General features: G+C 39.3%; 1 protein-coding gene across 1 annotated transcript; it reads right to left on the reverse strand.

Moving 5' to 3' along the window:
• Positions 1-1,547: 1,547 nt before the first annotated feature.
• LOC139465663 (nucleolar protein 58-like) lies at positions 1,548-19,391 on the reverse strand. The gene is made up of 15 exons (XM_071247406.1): positions 19,299-19,391; positions 18,313-18,389; positions 17,251-17,303; positions 16,341-16,465; positions 12,139-12,275; positions 11,344-11,408; positions 10,516-10,650; positions 9,955-10,100; positions 9,436-9,562; positions 7,933-8,096; positions 7,581-7,715; positions 6,247-6,308; positions 5,842-5,969; positions 5,080-5,169; positions 1,548-3,525 (listed from the first exon to the last, which is right to left on the reverse strand). Exons 1-15 carry the CDS (start codon positions 19,341-19,343, stop codon positions 3,446-3,448), a joined length of 1,569 nt encoding a protein of 522 aa, XP_071103507.1. The 5' UTR covers positions 19,344-19,391; the 3' UTR covers positions 1,548-3,445.
• Between the last annotated feature and the right edge of the window lie 953 nt (positions 19,392-20,344).

A 20,344-nucleotide genomic window follows, 5' to 3' on the forward strand; every position in this document is an offset into this window, starting at 1 on the left:
TTGTTGATGCAGCATGTGCACCATAACACAGCCGCCTTAATTCGACGCACTCGGTCGCCCGGTGTTTGTCGTCATCATCACCCTACCTGAGGAATCCGGGAAGGAATTGTTCCTAAGAAACGGTTAACCTATGCTTTACGTACGAGACTTCATGGGTCGGGAGGTCCGACTCGGCGACTTGCAAGTCACCTTGCCTCGAGGGCGTGGAACACATCTCACAATATCAGACACTCTCGATTATTTACATGCCGCAGTCAGGTGGTCGCGAACCTCTGCGTTAGAATAGGCCTTGTCGTAAGAGGCGACTAACGGGATCGGGTGGTCAGGTTCGCGGACTTGGTTGAAGCAGTTTATCGTATCGTCCCAGATTATTGTACTTTTATAGCAACGAGTATCTGCTTGTACTGGTCCGGTCTAATGCCTATTCAGGGGTGCTAGCTCACTGAGATACCATGCCGCAGTTTAACACAAACACCCGACTCAGTATACGACTCCGAGCCGACCAGTACTTGTTTTGGCCCCTTAAACGTAAGCGCCAAGCAGGGCAACACGTACCATCTTTTAACGTCTTCTGCTCTACCACAAGACCAGGGAGGCGGTCAGAATAGTTAAGGACCGCACTGAGGATCCTGGCTGCTTGCAGACCATTGTCATTGGTTCTTGGTTTGTCTGTCACAAATAAGACCTACAGACTGGTGATGTTGAAATTTTGCTATGGATGAATAAAAACTGAAAAAAAAAACTGAACCTCAGCTTGTAGTCTTCAAACCTTTCTGTGAAGACTGTTTTTCTTTATAAAAAGATTGTCAAATAATGCGGGGGAAACCCCCAATTTCATGCAATTTGCAGACTTCTACCATGGGATCACTGGAGTGATCTCCGCTGTCATATAGCTAGAATATTGCTGAGTGCAGCGTTAAACAACAAACTAACCAACCCTGCTCAATAATCCTGGCAGCCAAGCTCCTCATAGCGATAGCACCGTTCGCAGCTCTCTATACCATCACTGCCACCAGTCAAAGCTCCCCACTGTGATGGGTGGCCATAAACATGCTTGCTGTTAGAACTTCCAACAGACTGGCCATTCTGTTTACAAACAAGTGATGACTGCCGTGATGCCGAATACTCTTACCCCAGCTTAATTATTTTATTTATTTCTCTATTTGAATTTCTATTTCATTTCAACCATCATGTAACTGGTATAGTAAGAATGTTAAGGGGAAAGTTGGGTGATTATCGAACCAATCTGATTTAACAAAATGGTAAAATGAAAAATCTGGTCAGTCTTAAACCCTTTCAAAATTCACAATGCTAGCATTCCCTAACAGAAATATAAACATAACTACATTTGGGTTTAGAGGGCAAATTTCAAGATTCTTGTAACTGCCACTTCCACACTGAGGGCAGCAATGTTACCGAGAGTGTAACGAAAGTGTTACAGGCTAGGAAGGAGCTTGCAGAAAAGCTATCTTACAAAATTAGTTCTTGTCTATCAATATATGCTGAAAGGCCAGTTTTGTAAGGTAAATGAAAATATAACACACAAATGTTTGATATTTTTACTGTTGCCATGTATGAAATATGACCAAATATAAAGCCTTGATGACCCCACCACACATGAAGGTCACCACTCTGTAGCAGTCATGATGTATCTTCATGCAGAAACCAGCGTACAACTCAAATGTCTGATAGGTTGGGGAGTGGAAATATTTACAGAATTTGAAAGTTATGGGCGTGTATTTACAATGAGTTTTTCAGATATATTGGTATGCAAAGCCTAGGTGAAGTTTTTAACTTTTGAAGTTGTAACCATGGTTTCCAATCAGAGGAATACAGGACAAGATTGATGCCATGGGCAACACATTATCAAGGGTTGAAGGATTGAAATGACATTTCTGAAGTGGACTACAGGTCCGAACAGATCAACACTTTCTAACACAATGACTTGGAATGCTAACTCTTTCCTCAGGTACAATTATATACCTCTGCTGTACGGTAGTACACTGCAGTCATGAATGAATGATATGGATTTGACTTAAGTAAAATCTATTTCACATGATTGACAAACTGTCTCAAGCATTCAAAAACAACTTGGAACCATTTTCACAATTCATAGCTTCTAATGTCAACAAATCATTAATAAAATCTGCATTTTTACTAAACAGTAACATAACACTTGCTTACCTCAATAAAAAGATCATACTAAAATAAGTTGATGAACTAAAATTGCAACCTTTAACAGGGATGTAAAACAGCTTCAACAGCTTCAAAAACTTGTGTATACTCTACAAACTTGAAATAATGGTATGAAATATATGTCCAGTTGACTCAAGGTTCATTATTTACAAGGAATAAATGCATATTACTGGTGATACCTGTCACTGTTCTCAAATATCAAAGGTCAAGTGCACACATCCCACACTATCGCATAGATGGGCCTTGGCGTCCTATGTCTGAAAGCATTAATTCAGCATTGGAAATGCCTGCCTGCCCATTTGTCCAAGAAGGACTGTTTTCGTCTTGGGCAGTCAACTTTTAAAGAATGCACACCACGATGGCCGTGCTGACTTTTTTAGCCATAATGTAAATATATGAATAAACATTCGTTTAAAATTTGGGCTGCCAACTTTCTAACAGGGCAGATAACTTTGAGTTGCCAGTCCGGCTAGATTTTAAGTGAATATTCAACACCAATTATCCTTCAATAAAGTAGTGTCATTTAAGCAACAACAAATAGTAACAAATACTACAGCTTATTTCATCTCGGACCATTCCCAAATTCCACTTCTCACTACACATCTTCAAAAGAAAGACTACAAATTGACATGACATTAACTTCCCCGCCACAACATGTAACTTCTTGAATAAGAGAACAGGTAACATTCCTTAACTAAAGTATATAGAGGTTGAGAAATGAATAACTTCAGCAAGCATATATACCACAAACATTTGCCAAGGACCATACCCTTGACTTATGATGACTATTTTGGTCCTTGGCAAATGTTGAGTAGTATATCTGCTGGCTGATATTATTCATTTCTCAACCACCATATATTGCCAAGGACCACACATTCGACTAAAGACGACTATGTTGGTCTTTAACAAATGTTGAGGGGTATACATTGCCATGATAAAAAGCTACTGGAACATCTGTGACACTTGACCTCTTTAAATCTTCACAAATTCGGCAAACACTTCTTTAATGCCCAACAGAAAATGTGATATCCACTTTCAATAATAATGCACTGAAGCCGATGATCTCCATGCCCGGTTCAACGTCCATGTGTTGGCAGACAGAGTTGCTCTCTCTGTACATGGATTCAACGCATGTACATGACGAGGTACTACCAGCTCTCCAGGTGCCATGTGTTGAGAGCACTATGCACACAGCCAGGATCAGTTCATTCAGAAAAAGTACAAGAGTTTACATTTACAGATCACAGAACTAATCACTGTCTGATTCTTTAGCTTTCTTCTTCTTTTTCTTCTTCTTTTTCTCTGAAGCAACATCTCCATTGGGTGAACCTGTAACAACATAATCTGTTTTAGAAAACATCTTAAACATGCTTCAAACGAGAGAAGTTATACTGATAGGGGTACAGTAAACTACGGTTATAACAAACTCAAATGGACCACTTCGTTTAGCATTGTTTAATTTGTAAAAACCAAAGATCGTTTTAAGCATATATAGAGCAAATGGCCGGGACCACAAAAACAGTTCATTATATCCATGATACAAACATAGTTTGCTGTAGAGATGACAACTTATTGGACACAGCAAAAATGCTCATGTGTCGCTTAATCATCTGAAATTTGAAATAATGACAAGGAATATGCTGTGCCTCAGAGGTAGTGACGAAGTTGACTATCTCATCAAGTTGTCAGTAAGTATCAACAATACATCATTGGCACAAACAACATTTCAAGGAAAACTTCATATACTATATTTACACATTGTGTCAACATGATCTGAATAACATAAAACTCTACACAATTTTTTATAGTAGTCACGAACACTCAATTAGATCAGTGAATACAAACATTTTCTCTTCCTTCACCATGCAAAACACTAAAAGTCAGGCGAGTCCAACAAGTTTAATGACATACTTGGCAATACTACAGCTACATAACGACGAGCAGTCAATATTCACGTCTGGACCAGCCCTAACCAGTGATTGTTATTGTGCGCAATGTCCCAAGCTCCCTGGGTATGTTGACACAAAGATTTAAGAAGTTTTATCTATGATGGAACTGTTGAAATAAATCCACTAGAGGTCATTCTTTTCTGGAGATTTCAAACACACATTGCACAAAGTTGATAATGTAAAGAGTGTGTTTACAGATTAATACTTCTTAACTCACTCTAACCTAAAAACAAAGTGAAGAGAAAATGTGGCAAAAATGCATTTCAAGGAATCCCCATAAGGCTGAAGCAATCAATTACAATTCTAAGCATATATCCAGATCGCCACAGTTGCAACAGTAAACAGGCATGCATTTGAAATTTCTATCATTATTTTACAACCCATACTTCAGAAATGCTTGTTTACACGGTTCACAAACAAGCACCTGCTACCCGGACCTCTCATCACATTGAAGTGTCCTCAGTGTATATAGGTCCACTACTTTCATGTAATATAATCACTGAGGTCAGGACCTTAGGGAGGTGGGCGTAATACAAATCGACCTATACATTGGACTACCTCTTCACATTTTGATAACTTCATAGTCATTTGCCCTTTTATTTATATGTGGATATTGTCACACTGGTAAATATAGATACTTTATATACAGAAAGGTGGTCGCGAATAGTTTCGCTTTGTGATCACAGTAACAGTTGCTAATTCCTGAATTTCATAATTTCAAATGGGCATGTCAGATATGTAACTTTGCCAAAAAGATGAAAAACGCAAAATACCAGTATTTTCCCAACGTATTGTGATATGTATTACATAGTATCTCAAAATGCAGTATACCTGCAATACTGAACACCTCTGTTAGATCACCATCTAACAACTTCAGCGGTGCTTATTGGCTTCTTAACAAACCGCCCGACAATGGTCAACGCTGTTAACTCACCCAAAGCTTCCTGGCTGACGTCAGCGTCTTCATGCTTCTTCTTCTTCTTCTTTTTCTTCTTCTTCTCAAATTCCTCCGCACTGCTTGACCCTGAAACACCCATGCATGTGTTGAGCATACATTACATATCCACGTAGTGAACACTTCTCATATGAATATGTCAAACCAAAACATGATTCATGCACTCGTAATGAGTGAGTGAGTGAGTATGGTTTTAGCAATATGCCAGCAATATCAGGGCGGGGACACCAGAAATTGGGCTTCACACATTGTACCCATGTCGGGAATCAAACCCGGGTCTTTGGTGTGACAATCGAACGCTTTAACCACTAGGCTACCCGACCACCCCTGCACTAATAATGAAAACAGCAGAACACTGATCGATGTTTCTAATTTCCCCATAAGCATACATGTGAACTGCATCAAAACTTCTAACAAGATGATAAATTATCAGTCATTGTTTTGCCTAGTTCGTTGCCTAGTTCGTTTTCTAGATGTCGGCAGCACATAAATTCCACCCAAACATAAAAGTAGTCCCATTTTGACAGGTAAACACCAAAACCTTTGTAGAATTTCATCCCAAGGAATATGCTGTGCCTCAGAGGTAGTGACGAAGTTGACTATCTCATCAAGTTGTCAGTAAGTATGAACAATACATCATTGGCACAAACATCATTTCAAGGAAAACTTTATAAGCTGCCATTACAAAACCTATTTCTGACAACTGAGTCCCGTGTAAAAATCCACCAATAGACCACTGACCATTTTCAGCAGGTTCTTGTTTTATCTGTTTGGGCGTGACAGGTTCCTCCTCTTGCTCGTCAAACTTCCTCTTCTTAGCAACCCTGGGCAATGTGGAGTCGTCACCAACATTGTACATTTTGACTTCGCTGCAAGCAATCAAGATTTGATTAAATGACAAGTATGTTCATATTAAATTTGCTTGGTTCACATACACTGTTACACACATCATTCCTCAAAACAGACACATTTGACACCAAGATACAACAAACTATATTTCAAGATTGTTTCATGCGATAATCCTAATCATGCTTTAATAATATAGCAAATCATAGATAGTGACAGAACAGGCTTTTACAACTAACATTAGTACTGCTGGTCAATCTGCACAATCTGTTTTACATGACGTTATGATTTGACTGTTACCTTTTGTTCTCGTATTTCTCAGCCTTGAACTTGGCTTTGCCTGTTCCACTGATTCTCCTGGCCTGAAAACCAACATGATCAATCAGTGTGAGTTTGGTCAAATGTTGCTTTGAACAGTTGTGTTATTTAGGTGAACGCTTAATGTGGGAGGAAACATATGTTCTCCTATACTAACACATTGATAACAAGTATATTCACCCTGCTATGCTATATACCCGGTTTATCCACCCTGCTGTGGGTTATATAACCACTTTAGCCACCCTGCTATACTATCATAAGCAGTTTATCCAACCTGCTACGCTTCATAACCAGTATCTCCAAGCCATGCTATAACCAGTATTTCCACCATGCTACACCATAACCAGTATCTCCACCACACTATGCTATAACTAGTATCTCTCCCATGCTATGCTATGCTATAACCAATATCTCCCCCCACACTATGCTATAACCAGTATCTCCCCCCATGCTATGCTATAACTAGTATCTCCACCATGCTATGCTATAACCAGTATCTCCCCCTTGCTATGCTATAACCAGTATCTCCCCATGCTATGCTATAACCAGTATCTCCCCCATGCTATGCTATAACCAGTATCTCCCCCGAGCTATGCTATAACCAGTATCTCCCCCACGTAATGCTATAACCAGTATCTCCCCCACTATGCCATAAAACCAGTATCTCCCCCATGCTACACTATATGACCAGTATCTCCCCCACTATGCCATAAAACCAGTATCTCCCCCATGCTACACTATATAACCAGTATCTCCCCCACTATGCCATAAAACCAGTATCTCCCCCATGCTACACTATATAACCAGTATCTCCCCCACTATGCCATAAAACCAGTATCTCCCCCATGCTACACTATATGACCAGTATCTCCCCCACACTATGCTATAACAAGTATCTCCCCCACGCTATGCTATAACCAGTATCTCCCCCACATTATGCTATAACTAGTATCTCCACAACGCTATGCTATAACCAGTGTCCCAGCCACGCCATGCTATAAAACCAGTATCTCCCCACACTATGCTATAAAACCAGTATCTCCCCACACTATGCTATAAAACCAGTATCTCCCCCACGCTATGCTATAACCAGTATCCCCCCTCACCCCCTACGCTATATAACCAGTATCTTCCCCACGCAATGCTATAACCAGTATTTCCCCCACGCTATGCGATATAACCAGTATCTCCCCCACACAATGCTATAACCAGTCTGTCCCCCACGCTACACTATATAACCCATATCTCCCCCATGCTACACTATATAACCAATATCTCCACCATGCCATGCTATAACCAGAATCTCCAGCACTCACACTTCCTTCCTCCAGTGCCCTCATCCTCTGCTCCAGCTTAGCTCTGTGATCCAAGCCCAGCTCAACGTTCGTCTCCTCACCCAGCGCATCCACTCGGATGGCCAGAGCCGCCTTGGCAGCCAGCATTCGAGACATCTACAAAACCAGTACAACATGTGATGTCTGTGGCAAATTTATGATCAGGTATAACACATGGACATGAAACGGTGGATATAAAATCTTTGCAAACTCTACTATGCATGACGGGTAGATTAAGAATACTTAAGTTGTTCAAATTTTAGATCCAGTTTTAGACTTGCAATGGTTGAATTGCAATATTGAAATACATTCAATTCTAGGTTCATTCTCTTACTTTTCCTTTATTCTTTGGAGTTGCCTGGCCGATGAGTGATGCATGATAGATGAGACCATATTTTGGCGTATCGTGTTTGGTCTTGAGGGCTCTGAACAAAGCCTTCTCTGCCCCCAGGATCTGTACTGTGGAGGACGGATGCTTGGCCAAATTGAGCAAAGAACCTGCAGACAGGATGACATTTACATTACACATCATTCTGACAGTAAAATCTTGAAGCCCATTAGTCACTATATTCAGCATTGTCACAATACATCTGCAGTGCATGTTGTTTTACACAGAAATATTCCAGGTGTAGCCTCACACCCCGTAAATAATTAAGCCTGTCTCCAGCAAACCAGTGGTTAATAGCATAGGATGACGACACAATCAGACAAAACCACACATTGAAAACCACCCAATCCCCAACCAGGTCACATTGCAAACCACCCAATCCCCATCTAGGTCAAATTGTAAACCACCCAATCCCCAGCCAGGTCACATTGCAAACCACCCAATCCCCAGCTAGGTCACATTGCAAACCACCCAATCCCCAGCTAGGTCACATTGCAAACCACCCAATCCCCAGCCAGGTCACATTGCAAACCACCCAATCCCCAGCCAGGTCACATTGCAAACCACCCAATCCCCAACCAGGTCACATTGCAAACTACCCAATCACCAGCCAGGTCACATTGAAAACCACCCAATCCCCAGCCAGGTCACATTGAAAACCACCCAACCAGGTCACATTGAAAACCACCCAATCCCCAACCAGGTCACATTGAAAACCACCCAATCCCCAACCAGGTCACATTGCAAACTACCCAATCCCCAGCCAGGTCACATTGCAAACCACCCAATCCCCAGCAAGGTCACAATGCAAACTACATAATCCCCAGCCAGGTTAAATTGCAAACCACCCAATCCCCAGCCAGGTCACATTGAAAACCATCCAATCCCCAGCCAGGTCACATTGAAAACCACCCAATTCCCAGCCAGGTCACATTGAAAACCACCCTATTTCCAGGAAGAGCACACATTTTTCTTAATTCTGCTTAATAATGCTGTTTCAGGTGACTTCTAATATGTATATGTATGTGTGCTACCACAAGTAAGTAGAATGTTGCACAAACAGCAATACATATTTCACATTAACAGCAGGACGTCGAGCTTTTTTCACTCACTGCAGTAGTTTTCATGTATGTGCGATGTGATTCAATAGATTATAGAATTAATAGATATCCATACAGAAATGTAAGTACACAAGTTGAAAAGGCTACATAAGGTAATTAAAGCAGTGCATTACTGGTTGGGTTTTTTCCTTCAAATTTTGTATGCATGTTCGTACGCAAGTAACTCAAAATAAGTAGGTAATGGTGAGCTATTTTGCGTACTTTATACAGCTTATATCATTTTTTCTATTACCAATATAGGGTAGGGTGGGGTTTGTGTGTTTCTTAAGTCAAGGTATTATCCATACACACATGTACATTTAACACATACTACAAATACACCAATTACCTGCGTGGGCTATAAGCCGTGCTCCAACCAGCTCCCCCACCAGAACTGTCAGGTTGGGGGCCACTGCCACCATTCTGTTCTTGAGGTAGTCGTACAGCTGGGTCCTATACTCAGTGATTTCTAATATCTGCAACATGCACACAAACATCTCTCAGGTGAGTGGGCACTTATTTCAAGGACAAGCTTGAGAGCCTGTACATCAAATAAGTGAGCAAATGTTTAACACAAACCCAAAAATACCTATCTGATAAATGAAGATATGGAGCTATCATTTACTATTAATCAGTGAGTGAATGATAAGCTGTAGTTTGACACCAGTCACACACTTCCATTGTATAACAATGGGCACAATAACAAGTGCAAGGTACTAGGAACTATTCTGCCCCAGAATCTCATGAGGGCAGTCTTAAAAGAATAATAATGGCAACATTTACTTAGAATAATAACGGCAACATTTACTTTAGAAGAAAATCAGTGTCCCAAAGTAATTATGGTTACAAATGTAGTTCTCTCATGTACCTGATCGCACAGGTATCCTACATTCAACAAATCCTCCTCAGATATCTCAGTTCCCATTGATATCTCTGCGGCATCCTTCACTTCCTGTTCGACATCTTCAGGTAATATAGCCGACATATCGCAGGAGACAGCATTAGTTCTATCACCTGACGAAAGGGCAAAAGTCATCTCTAGAGCGAACAGGAACATCTAAGCCTCAAAACTCATATTTTCTATAAATAACACTTTCTACGCCTGCATGAAACTTTGTGACTACCTTCACATAAAACACGGTTCACAGAATGATTACTTTAGGATAGCACAATAATACCTTCAAAAAGATGAAAAATCATGTCTCGGAAACCAAACGTTCTACAGACGTTTCAAATTACTAAAAATGCAAGTTATTTTCCTGTCCCAAATAAAAAGAACATTCGTTTTTCAAACATTTCCTAAACATAGTGAAAACCAAAAGCTACTTCCAAACAGCAACCAGTTCAGCGTAGTGTCATGAGCATATTTCAAACTTGAGGACTAATCCTTCTTGATAATTTAGCACACAAACATAAGTGTCCTCCTTACCTATTTGTTTGATTACTTTAGCAAATGCGACATTGTCAGTGACAATCTTGCTAAGTTCGGGGAAATGCCAGCCATACCACTCTCGGCACCTCATGATGTAGTTGTTGAGCTCCTTGTCCAAGTCATCCAGCAGGGCTGCAAATCAGGCAGCAGATTGGAAACACGCTGACCAGGCCTTTTCAGAAGTTTACACATTCCACAAACTCATTTACCACTACAGCATGTTAATAGAAACTTTAGAGTGAGTTGGGTATAACGCCGCTTATAACAGTTTTCCAGTTATATCATGGCATGTCAGCTTAAAGTGGGAGGAAAGCCTGAAGTGATGCAGGTCTCAGACATTTACCACTTCGGTGAAACCCTTGAACACAGGTATGGTGCTGACAAACTGGGATTCGAACCCACAATCATAGGTTTCTGGCATGCCCAAGGGACGCAACTCTGCACAGCGAATCGCGGTGCCTTAGACCACTGGGCCACCCGTGCCCCCAGAAACATTAGAGAACAAGACTAGTAAACAATGACACTGTCATAGATTAATAGTCTTGTTCTTGTAAGTGTAACACTAACAGCACAAAAATGGCTACTGTTAATCTGATTGAGTTATTGTCAAGTGCTGTGTTAAACAAGAAACAGAGAAGACTGAACATGCTCAAGATTAAGTCTTCAGCTTGTCGCAGCAACAGCAGTATTTTCATCTTACTGCTTGAACACTATTAAGACATTTATCATATTTCATAGAATTCTTAAAAATTGTCGAACCTATTCGTGAGAAGTGATGAAATTCCCAATTACATGTCCACCCTCAGGTGTCTTCGAGATACTTACATATAGCCTGCACAATCATGGTATCCACTTTGTCAGGGCTAAACTTCAACTTGTAGCGGGACAGGCTGAAAATTAAAATGATTGTGCAACAATTCAACTTGCTTACACAAACTTTTAAAGTGTTCATACTTCGATGTTACAAAATGCAGGCTCTACCACATTTTGTCTTAACAAGATTCCAACAAGAATCACTGTCACAGAAACACTCGACCCAAACACAAGTGGTAACTTCCAAGTACTAATTCTTAACCATCACTTTATTTGCACCTTGATATTCAACATATATGACCAATACTCCTTTTCATTTTTTGGGGGGCTCTATATCAAACACTATCTGATAACGTTACAAATAGTACTTTTCACTAGTTAAGACTAACTTAAGCTTACAGTTGAGAGACGAGATTTGTCTAACTTCGCCAAATGCAATGATAAAGGACAAGTTAGTGAGTGAGTGAGTTGGGTTTAACGCCGCTTTTAACAGCATTCCAGTCATATCACGGCGTGTCAGCTTAATGTGGGAGGAAAGCCCGAAGTGATGGAGGTCTCAGACGTTTACCACTTCAGTGAAATCCACGAGTACGGGTATGGTGCTGACAAACCTAGAAACATAATTGGGATGAACCGGGATTCGAACCCACAATCATAGGTTTCTGGCGTGCCCAAGGGCCGCAACTCTGCACAGCGAATCGCGGTGCCTTAGACGGCTGGGCCACCCGTGCCCCCGATAAAGGACAAGGACTTGGCTATTCAAACACAACAAGAGAGTCTTTTGAATGGGAATTAGTCGCTGGGTACCTGTGGGCGAGACCGAGGGCCATGGCCGACATCTCCTTCTCTGGCAACCCTGTGATGAGGCTGTCCATCTGTGACCGGATACCTCGCATGAGCTCCTGAATGTTGGAGTTTGTCACACACTGAACGTCAAACTTGTCCTGGAACACAAATATCACTGACAATCTCTCTGGATGGGAAAGTGAGCAGGTCATTTGGGCTTAACATTTCAATCGATTATTTGCTTGGCTTGTTGGTTGACACCAGTCACTGTTGCATGACGACAACCTGTAAAGCCCCTGGACCTGAGCATCCAGTGATTGCGATGACTAATCATCCAAACTATCGGTGTGTGTGTGTGTGTAAGAGGGATTGAATACAGTCAGACTATAGAAGTGGCTAAAATTAGAAGTGGATAGGGATGATGGATTTCAGACACCTTACTAGTCTGTCATATTTCAAATACAGCCCATGGAAGTCAATAATATTAATAGTTGTCAAGTCAGTCTAGATTACTGCAGTGAAGAGAGCTTTTTGGCATTTTTTACATTAAGTTAATTTAACAAATGTTTTCTTCTGCAAAATATTTTCATTTTAGAGACTACATGTTAGCCTTACACCTCATTTAGATCCGTAAGAGGTGTTTTTTTTGCGATAGTGTGCACATCCCAAATGCTTCTAATTCTAGATCCATCTCTGAATTGTTACATCCCATGACATGGTGTTTAAAGCCGCACTTGGCAATATTCCAGCTATGTGATGCCGGTCTGTAAATAATCAAATCTGGACCAGACATTCCAGTGATTGATATGATTAGCATCAATCCACACAAATAGGATACGATAGCATGCATCAACCAAGTCAGCAAGCCTGACCACCCAATCCTGTTAGTCGCCTCTTACAACAAGAATAGTCGGGTCTTACAAGCTGAAGCATAGTCGCCTTTTAAGACAAGCTTGGGTTGCTGAAGACCTATTCTACCCGGGATCTTCATATGCCGTTTCAGACATCTCCATCTCCGATTATAACCACAACCATAAGTAGCAGGGGAACTATTCTAAGCCAGAGTACTTGCTTGGGACAACATTTAAGTTATATTATGGAACGTTCTCATATTCATTATCCCTAACTCTTATTTATCAGCATACATATTGCATGTATCTAGGAGATAGATATGCATTGAACTTTGCCTGGCCATTATGTTAACAATGGTTAATGACTGAATTTCTGAAATCATCGTTTTCGAGTCACCATTGCACAAACAAGCACCTGCTACCCTGACCTCTCATCACATTGAAGTGTCCTCAGTGTATATAGGTCCACTACTTTCATGTAATATAATCACTGAGGTCAGGATGCAGTATCCTTGATTACCCGGCATAAAGCATGTCCATTCTGTTATGATAAACACCCCGACACATTCACCACCAAGTTGAACTGACAGAATATCTCGCTTGTGAGCTTGAACCCCAAAACCAATCAATATGACCACGGACAACAGTTAACGAATGACTGTCCCAGGCAGTAAGACATGGACAGATCCCATGGTTAGAATACTTGTATAACTGTGTTCCTTTTACTTGCTGTTTTAACACTCAGCCTTGGATCATCAGCCTTTTGCTTCACCATTCTAATTCTTATTACAAACAATGCAAAAGGTTCATTTCCGCCATGCGCACTTGGTTAAAAGATTGGACTGCCTCAAGTCAAAACAGCCCATGATTGACACCAATTTGAAAATGTATCTGAACGAAGTATTGCATGCATTTGTGCACAGATGTGTACTGCATTTTGTTTCAAATTAGAAGTAATATCAGTTCATTAATTAAGAACTTATATGCAGATCAGAACCTACTTTGAAAACCAGGTATAATCTGCGATTCAAATAAGATTAGCAAAAAGAAAACTAGCTTTTCTTAAAGAGTTAGGCAAAACGTTCATTATAAAGGATAAATATTTTCAAAGCTAATGAATTAATCTTGTAGACACAAAGATCTTCACACTGTGTATAATACAGAATAATGTGAAATCGCACTGTACAGTTGACTTGTGAACTCACTGATGTTAAGGCTATTGATAAAACAAACTCTAAATGATAAATTATCCAAATTGGTAGCATCTACACATAGCATGTGTTTCCAGTCACCATTGCACAAACAAGCACTTGCTACCCTGACCTCTCATCACATTGAAGTGTCCTCAGTGTGTATAGGTCCACTACTTTCATGTAATATAATCACTGAGGTCAGGATGCAGTACCCTTGATTACCCAGCATAAAGCATGTCCATTCTGTTATGATAAAGACACTGACACATTTGTGGCCGAGTTGATTTTATTGCTATTTTGTAAATATTTTAGTAAAGTCTCTTAATTGTCTCGTTTCTGTTTTGGCCTGTTTCTGACTCAAGCTAGATTACTTGAGTAGTATGAAAACAACAACAATTAGACTAGCTCCAGTACTTACATAACTACTAACAAAACAATAGCCACTTTCACCTATACAGCCACCAACAGCACAAGCGTCTTGCTTTGTTTTGCTTCCCGGCTTCTGTATTATGTAAGTAAAAGGTTTCTTCTGTTTTTTTCTGACTTTGCTAAATTAGTTGGTCACTTACACTTGAAGGAAATCAATGGTTCTGTGGACTGGATTCAAATCAGTGGACGATATATTTGTTGTGTTCAGGATCTCTATAAGGTTAGTTTGTGTTTGGTTCATATTTATGTATCTTGTAGATATGTCTGTGTATTTAGTTTTATGAATTAGATGCATTAAGGTAATGCATTGATTGGTAATTATTATATTTTATATATATCTATATATGTCAAACTGAAAATAGTTTAAAACATAAACTAGTACTTCATAATAAGTATACATGTTATCTCGATATCTTCAGATATTCCATACCTCCCACTACTTAAATACCATCTAACTACATGTGTGAATGCAGTATGTATGTATGTAGATAATGATTGAATGGATACATATGAAAAGGTCCATTTTACGTATTCTTAACTTTATTGGCCATTTCCTTTTTCTTATGCGGCCTTATTGTTTCAGTTTTTCTAGAATATGGCAATCGATGTTATTACTATGCCTGTGATCTGCCAACGCTGACACAGTTGCCAGCTCATTGCCACACAGTGGTAAGTTATGTGTATATTGTGTTTATATTATATTTATATCATGGCAATCTGTAGAGGCGGTATTTATGTAACAGTCTTAAGTATTTTTATATGTAATTTGGCTTAAAACCACAAGGGTAAGTGTAACTACTGCTCAGCATGTTTGCTACATTAATGTAAAACATCAAGTATAAATAATGTTTATGGTATGCATAGCATATTAAACTGGATGAGCCGTTTGTGCATTGGTGTGTTGATACTATGTGATATGTTTGTTATATTTCATCTATTAGATATTTTCAATGTATTTTTTTTATACATATTAGCAGAGTTCAGAAACAACTAGCGTGTGTGCAAATAAAGTCAGCTGTCAACTCACACCCCAGTAGCCTGTTCTGTGTTTGCTGCCCTAACCGGAGCCTTGCCCGCTACTACACATTCACCACCAAGTTGAAGTGACAGAATATCTCGCTCATGAGCTTGAAATCAAAACCAAACAGGATTGACGAGAGTGAGCTGCTGTGTCAATTTAGTGGGGGGGGGGGGGCGCGATAAGGGAAAATGTCATGAGGTGGAGTGTCCCCCGCCGTGATATTGCTGGAATATTGCTAAAAGCGGCGTAAAACCAAATTCACTCACTCACTCACGAGGTGGTAGATCTTTATCCCAATACTGAACCCCAAAACAAGGCTATGCAGTTCACAACCCAGAAGTGAACATCAGATATAATCTGTGATTCAAAGATTAGCAAATAGAAATCAAACTGTTCTCAAAATAATAGTTTAACATAAAATGGATGCAGCTCTGTAGCTCACCTGGATATGTAGTCAACAGCTTACAATGTCAACAAAGACACACACTTACAAGTTGCAGTCAACTTTAATATTTAAATATTCTACGTAAATACTGATGACTAGAAACTAACACTAGAATTTATTGACCAAGACAGGTGCACACCTTTCAATGACACAAGCTTGCATGGAGAGCTGAAGAACATTTAATCTTTGAATAATTGTGATAACAAAAGAGCCCCGGATTTGGAAAAAATTTGGTCTTATGTCTGAACTATACTCATCACCCTTCTATATTCTGACTTGCGTACCTTGAGGACATTTCCCAGTTTGGCATCGGCTACAGCCAGTTCCTCCTGAATGTCCTGGGCGACCATCTTCTTCATCATCTTCTTCAGGGTCTTGCTCATCTTCCCCTCGATTGCAGCTGTTGCAGCTGAACACAAATAGAACAAAGTTAACAAATGTAGAGGTGCTATCAATACAATTTACTGTTTTTGCAGACTCAATATGTCAAGAATGATGAAGATCCTCCTGTCACGATTCTTTATACAATCAAATGAACCATTTCCATTCCCTCACACCTGAGACAAAAGCTATGACAAACAGCCATCTGTATTTTGAAACTTATCTTAATTTCATGACAAATGTCAGATGTTGCAAGCTTCAAGGCCCATGACCATGACAGTAAAGGAGCAGTTCAAAATTTGATGTCAGATACAAACATTACTTTTGGGTGGTGAGTAAACAATATTAACTCGTCTGAAAGTTTTCCATCTAATAAAAATCAACTTCAGGTTTTTCATAGTTCAGCACAATGAACAACAGTCATATTCTTACTCCCATAATAAACAAAATCATAGGTAAAACACAATAAAATTAAAGAAACATGCCAGTTCAATGTGTTCAAAATCCTTTTGTTCTACAGGTTGAGTGCTTTTCTTTCTGAGAATGTCAACATTTGTACAACTGGGCTGTGTTTTTCTTCGGCTTCTTTTGGGGGATATGATGGGCGTATGCCTCAAAGGTTAACAAATGAAGTTTTTAACAGGCATAAGAACTGCTCCCTTAACTACACTGCAACACTGTAATATACTAATGTCCACTAATGTCTACTAATGTTTTCATTCTATTTATAACATACCTGGCCAGTGCTTTAACATGTTTAACCCAAGCACAAATATTTAAGAACAATAAATTGATCTACATTAATCCACCAACCTGCTAATGCTTCTGTCATGTCCTTGAACTTCTGAAAATGCTTCAGTTTGACTCTGCAAGTAAGCAAATCAAGTTCTTAACCATTCTACATTCAATAAGCAACAGTGTTTCAATTTTTGGGAGACCTCTCCATTATTGATTGGGACGGTTAATTGTTGGAAACAGATTCTGTTGACAGAGCTCCAGATAAGCTGCGTATCTGCGTAAAATATGCATCAGAAATATGCAGTAAAATAAAATCCAAGCGTATCAAATACGCAATGGACATTACAGATACGCTACAAAATAAAACGTGTGCGTATCATCAAAATATTGTGAAGTAACACTGCGTATTCGTTTAGCAAATCGGCAACTTATTTTGAAATAATAAACGGGCATTCCGTCAACCTTGCCAAACTCTACGATGACAGTTACATCATGATCATTTGCCATCACACTTTCTTGTGGAAGTATCGGGTTTTTTGAGTCCTATAAAGCTCTTGAACCCACACGAAACCAGTTTGCAGGGACTAGATGAATAGTGTTTTTAAATATTTAACTTAAATACCCATGTGTGTAAAAACTAGTGGTAAACAGAAATTTGAATACCCAGATAGAATTACTGATACCCAATGATTTTAAAATGCATGGGTAAAATACCCACAACACCAAAAGCTTATCTGGAGCTCTGGTTGATGTTCACAGACATTAGACTGGTGTTTGGACAGTCATGAGTAGAACAGAACGTTTGGAAAGTACAGCGTGATGCTGGTATTTTTACCACTTCTATCAAACCTACAATCACAGTTATGGCGCTGACAAACCTTGAATCAGAGCAAACTGGGATTCAAAACCACAATTATAGGTTTCTGGCCCGCCTAGGGATGCAACACTGCACAACAAATTGTGCCTCAGACATGTCAGATGACAGGGCCAGCCAGGCCAAAGGAGAGAATCTCTACAGTGCCACACAGCTTAAAATATGAAGCAGTCGCCTCTTTTGGCAAACATGGGTTGCTGAAGACCTATTCTAACCCAGATCTGCACTGGTTTTATTCATCAAGGTTTTATGAAACTACTCACACTTTACTTGCTGCCTCTGGACTACTAAAATCTTCAAATAGGTTATCTGCCTTCGATAATTTCTTTTCATTTAGTAGCTGCAAGATAAACATGATATAATGGTTATGCACAAAATAAAAAATAGACAAGATAGGAAATGATGAATGTGATAGTTGGTTTAATGCTGATAGCAAACTTTGCAAAATGCATGATGAACATGCCCATCAAAGCTGACCAAAAGGGCATTACTGAATTAGTATTTTCAAACAATACTGTTCGTTGTTCCATTTAAAACACAAAACCGTGGTAAGCGAGTTGTGTTTAACAGTTTTCTGCAATATTAAAGCAATATCATGGGCTGATGGGGTTAGTCTTGATCGATTTAAAATCAAAAGGGGTCCCTGGGTACTCCATCGCCCCTGAAGGTGATAGGAGCTCCCACCCTTACACATATTCCTTAGAAGCCAATCATTTCTAACCATTTAAACAGCCATGTGAAAGGGGTTTGCATTATAATGAATAATCTTAGGGTTATGATTGTTGGGATTTACTTCACTGCTTAAACAACATTTGGAAAGGGTAGCTGTATCCTATATTATTAATAAAACATGTGTCTGTGTCAACGATATCAATCTTGCAAGCCCTGAATGATCATGGCATAAAAATGGTATGCGTCCATATTCAGCTGATGCATTGCATATATTGAGCACGAAGGAAGTCAAGTTTAAGTGGAACAAAAAGGCAGAAAGACTACATATTGCTGGTTTTAAGAAATGACATCGCGGGTAGAATGTTGCAAACATGAATTCTATATTGATTGTTCATGAACTTCATGACGCGTGTGATGTGTTTTCGAATCACTCCGACCACGTGTCGAGAAGCAGCATCTTATTTTATCAACCTGATATTTACATCACTAAAAACTGCAACACGTGCAAATGACACCTTCTGGAACAATGACAACGATGACATATTAAACACATATTTCTATTTTGCACATTATATACCTTAAACATGGCGTAACCCGCCGGTGTTTCAAATAACACCAACATCTTCGCTGATCTACTTCCAAAATTTACCACGAGGTTTAAATACGTCTTCTGCGCATGCGTCAAGCGATACATAGAAAAGTTCTCAAAAATAAAACGAAAATTGCACATTTCACAATCAAAAGGCTGAACCGCCAACATTCCTTTTAACATTTCAGCATATTTCTATCAACTCCTGAATATTCCATGCAAGTTCTGGTTTTAGCAAAAACATTATCTTCATTTGACTGCGAAGAGCTCAGATTGTATAGTTGTACAGATTGTACAGGTCTAAGTGATAGAAATGAGGCATGTGAGTGGAATATAGGAGTAACTGATACCTGTTACTGATTACAAATAATATGGACAATCAACGTCTTTTATACAACTGTGGCGAATACTGGCGATGTTTCTTTGATAACTGTATTGTTAGAATCTACACAGACATGTTGACCATCCAGTTTATCATTTATTTATGTGACAATTGATTAAACCAGTACGTGTTACATAGCCGCCTTTATTTCATCATCATTTAAGTTAGTGATCATGGTGAAAATAAATCAAATCAATGCAATAAACGAGGATTGGGCCATAATCAATTAATTAATTAGTGAGGCTAATAAGGTCAGAATTTTATTTTTCGAGAATAGTTCTGATTAAATTATATACCTTATCTTTCTAGGACCGCCAGTTTCCAAAACAAATTGCAACACGCGAGTAACGTATACCACAAATTTATAGAAAACTAAACTGTTGGGCAAAAGAAAGTGTACACTTGAAAACTGAATTTGAAAACAAAATTTACAAATCTTTGAAAGGCATTTAGAAATGATACACATACAAATTTATGGATGTCAACTTCTTTATTATGATGAACACAACGTTTCGGAGTATTTTCTTACTCATCGGGTGAATGAATTCTATGAGACAGAGACAATATATGTACCTGTAAGAACAACAAAAATAGTAAGATAACAAAAGGTGGAAACTCAACAAGTGAAGCCAACAGATAATTGGCGCCGATA

Source organism: Haliotis cracherodii, unplaced genomic scaffold, assembly GCF_022045235.1.
Source record: "Haliotis cracherodii isolate W230 unplaced genomic scaffold, xgHalCrac1.p SCAF_18, whole genome shotgun sequence".
Taxonomy (NCBI): domain Eukaryota; kingdom Metazoa; phylum Mollusca; class Gastropoda; order Lepetellida; family Haliotidae; genus Haliotis; species Haliotis cracherodii.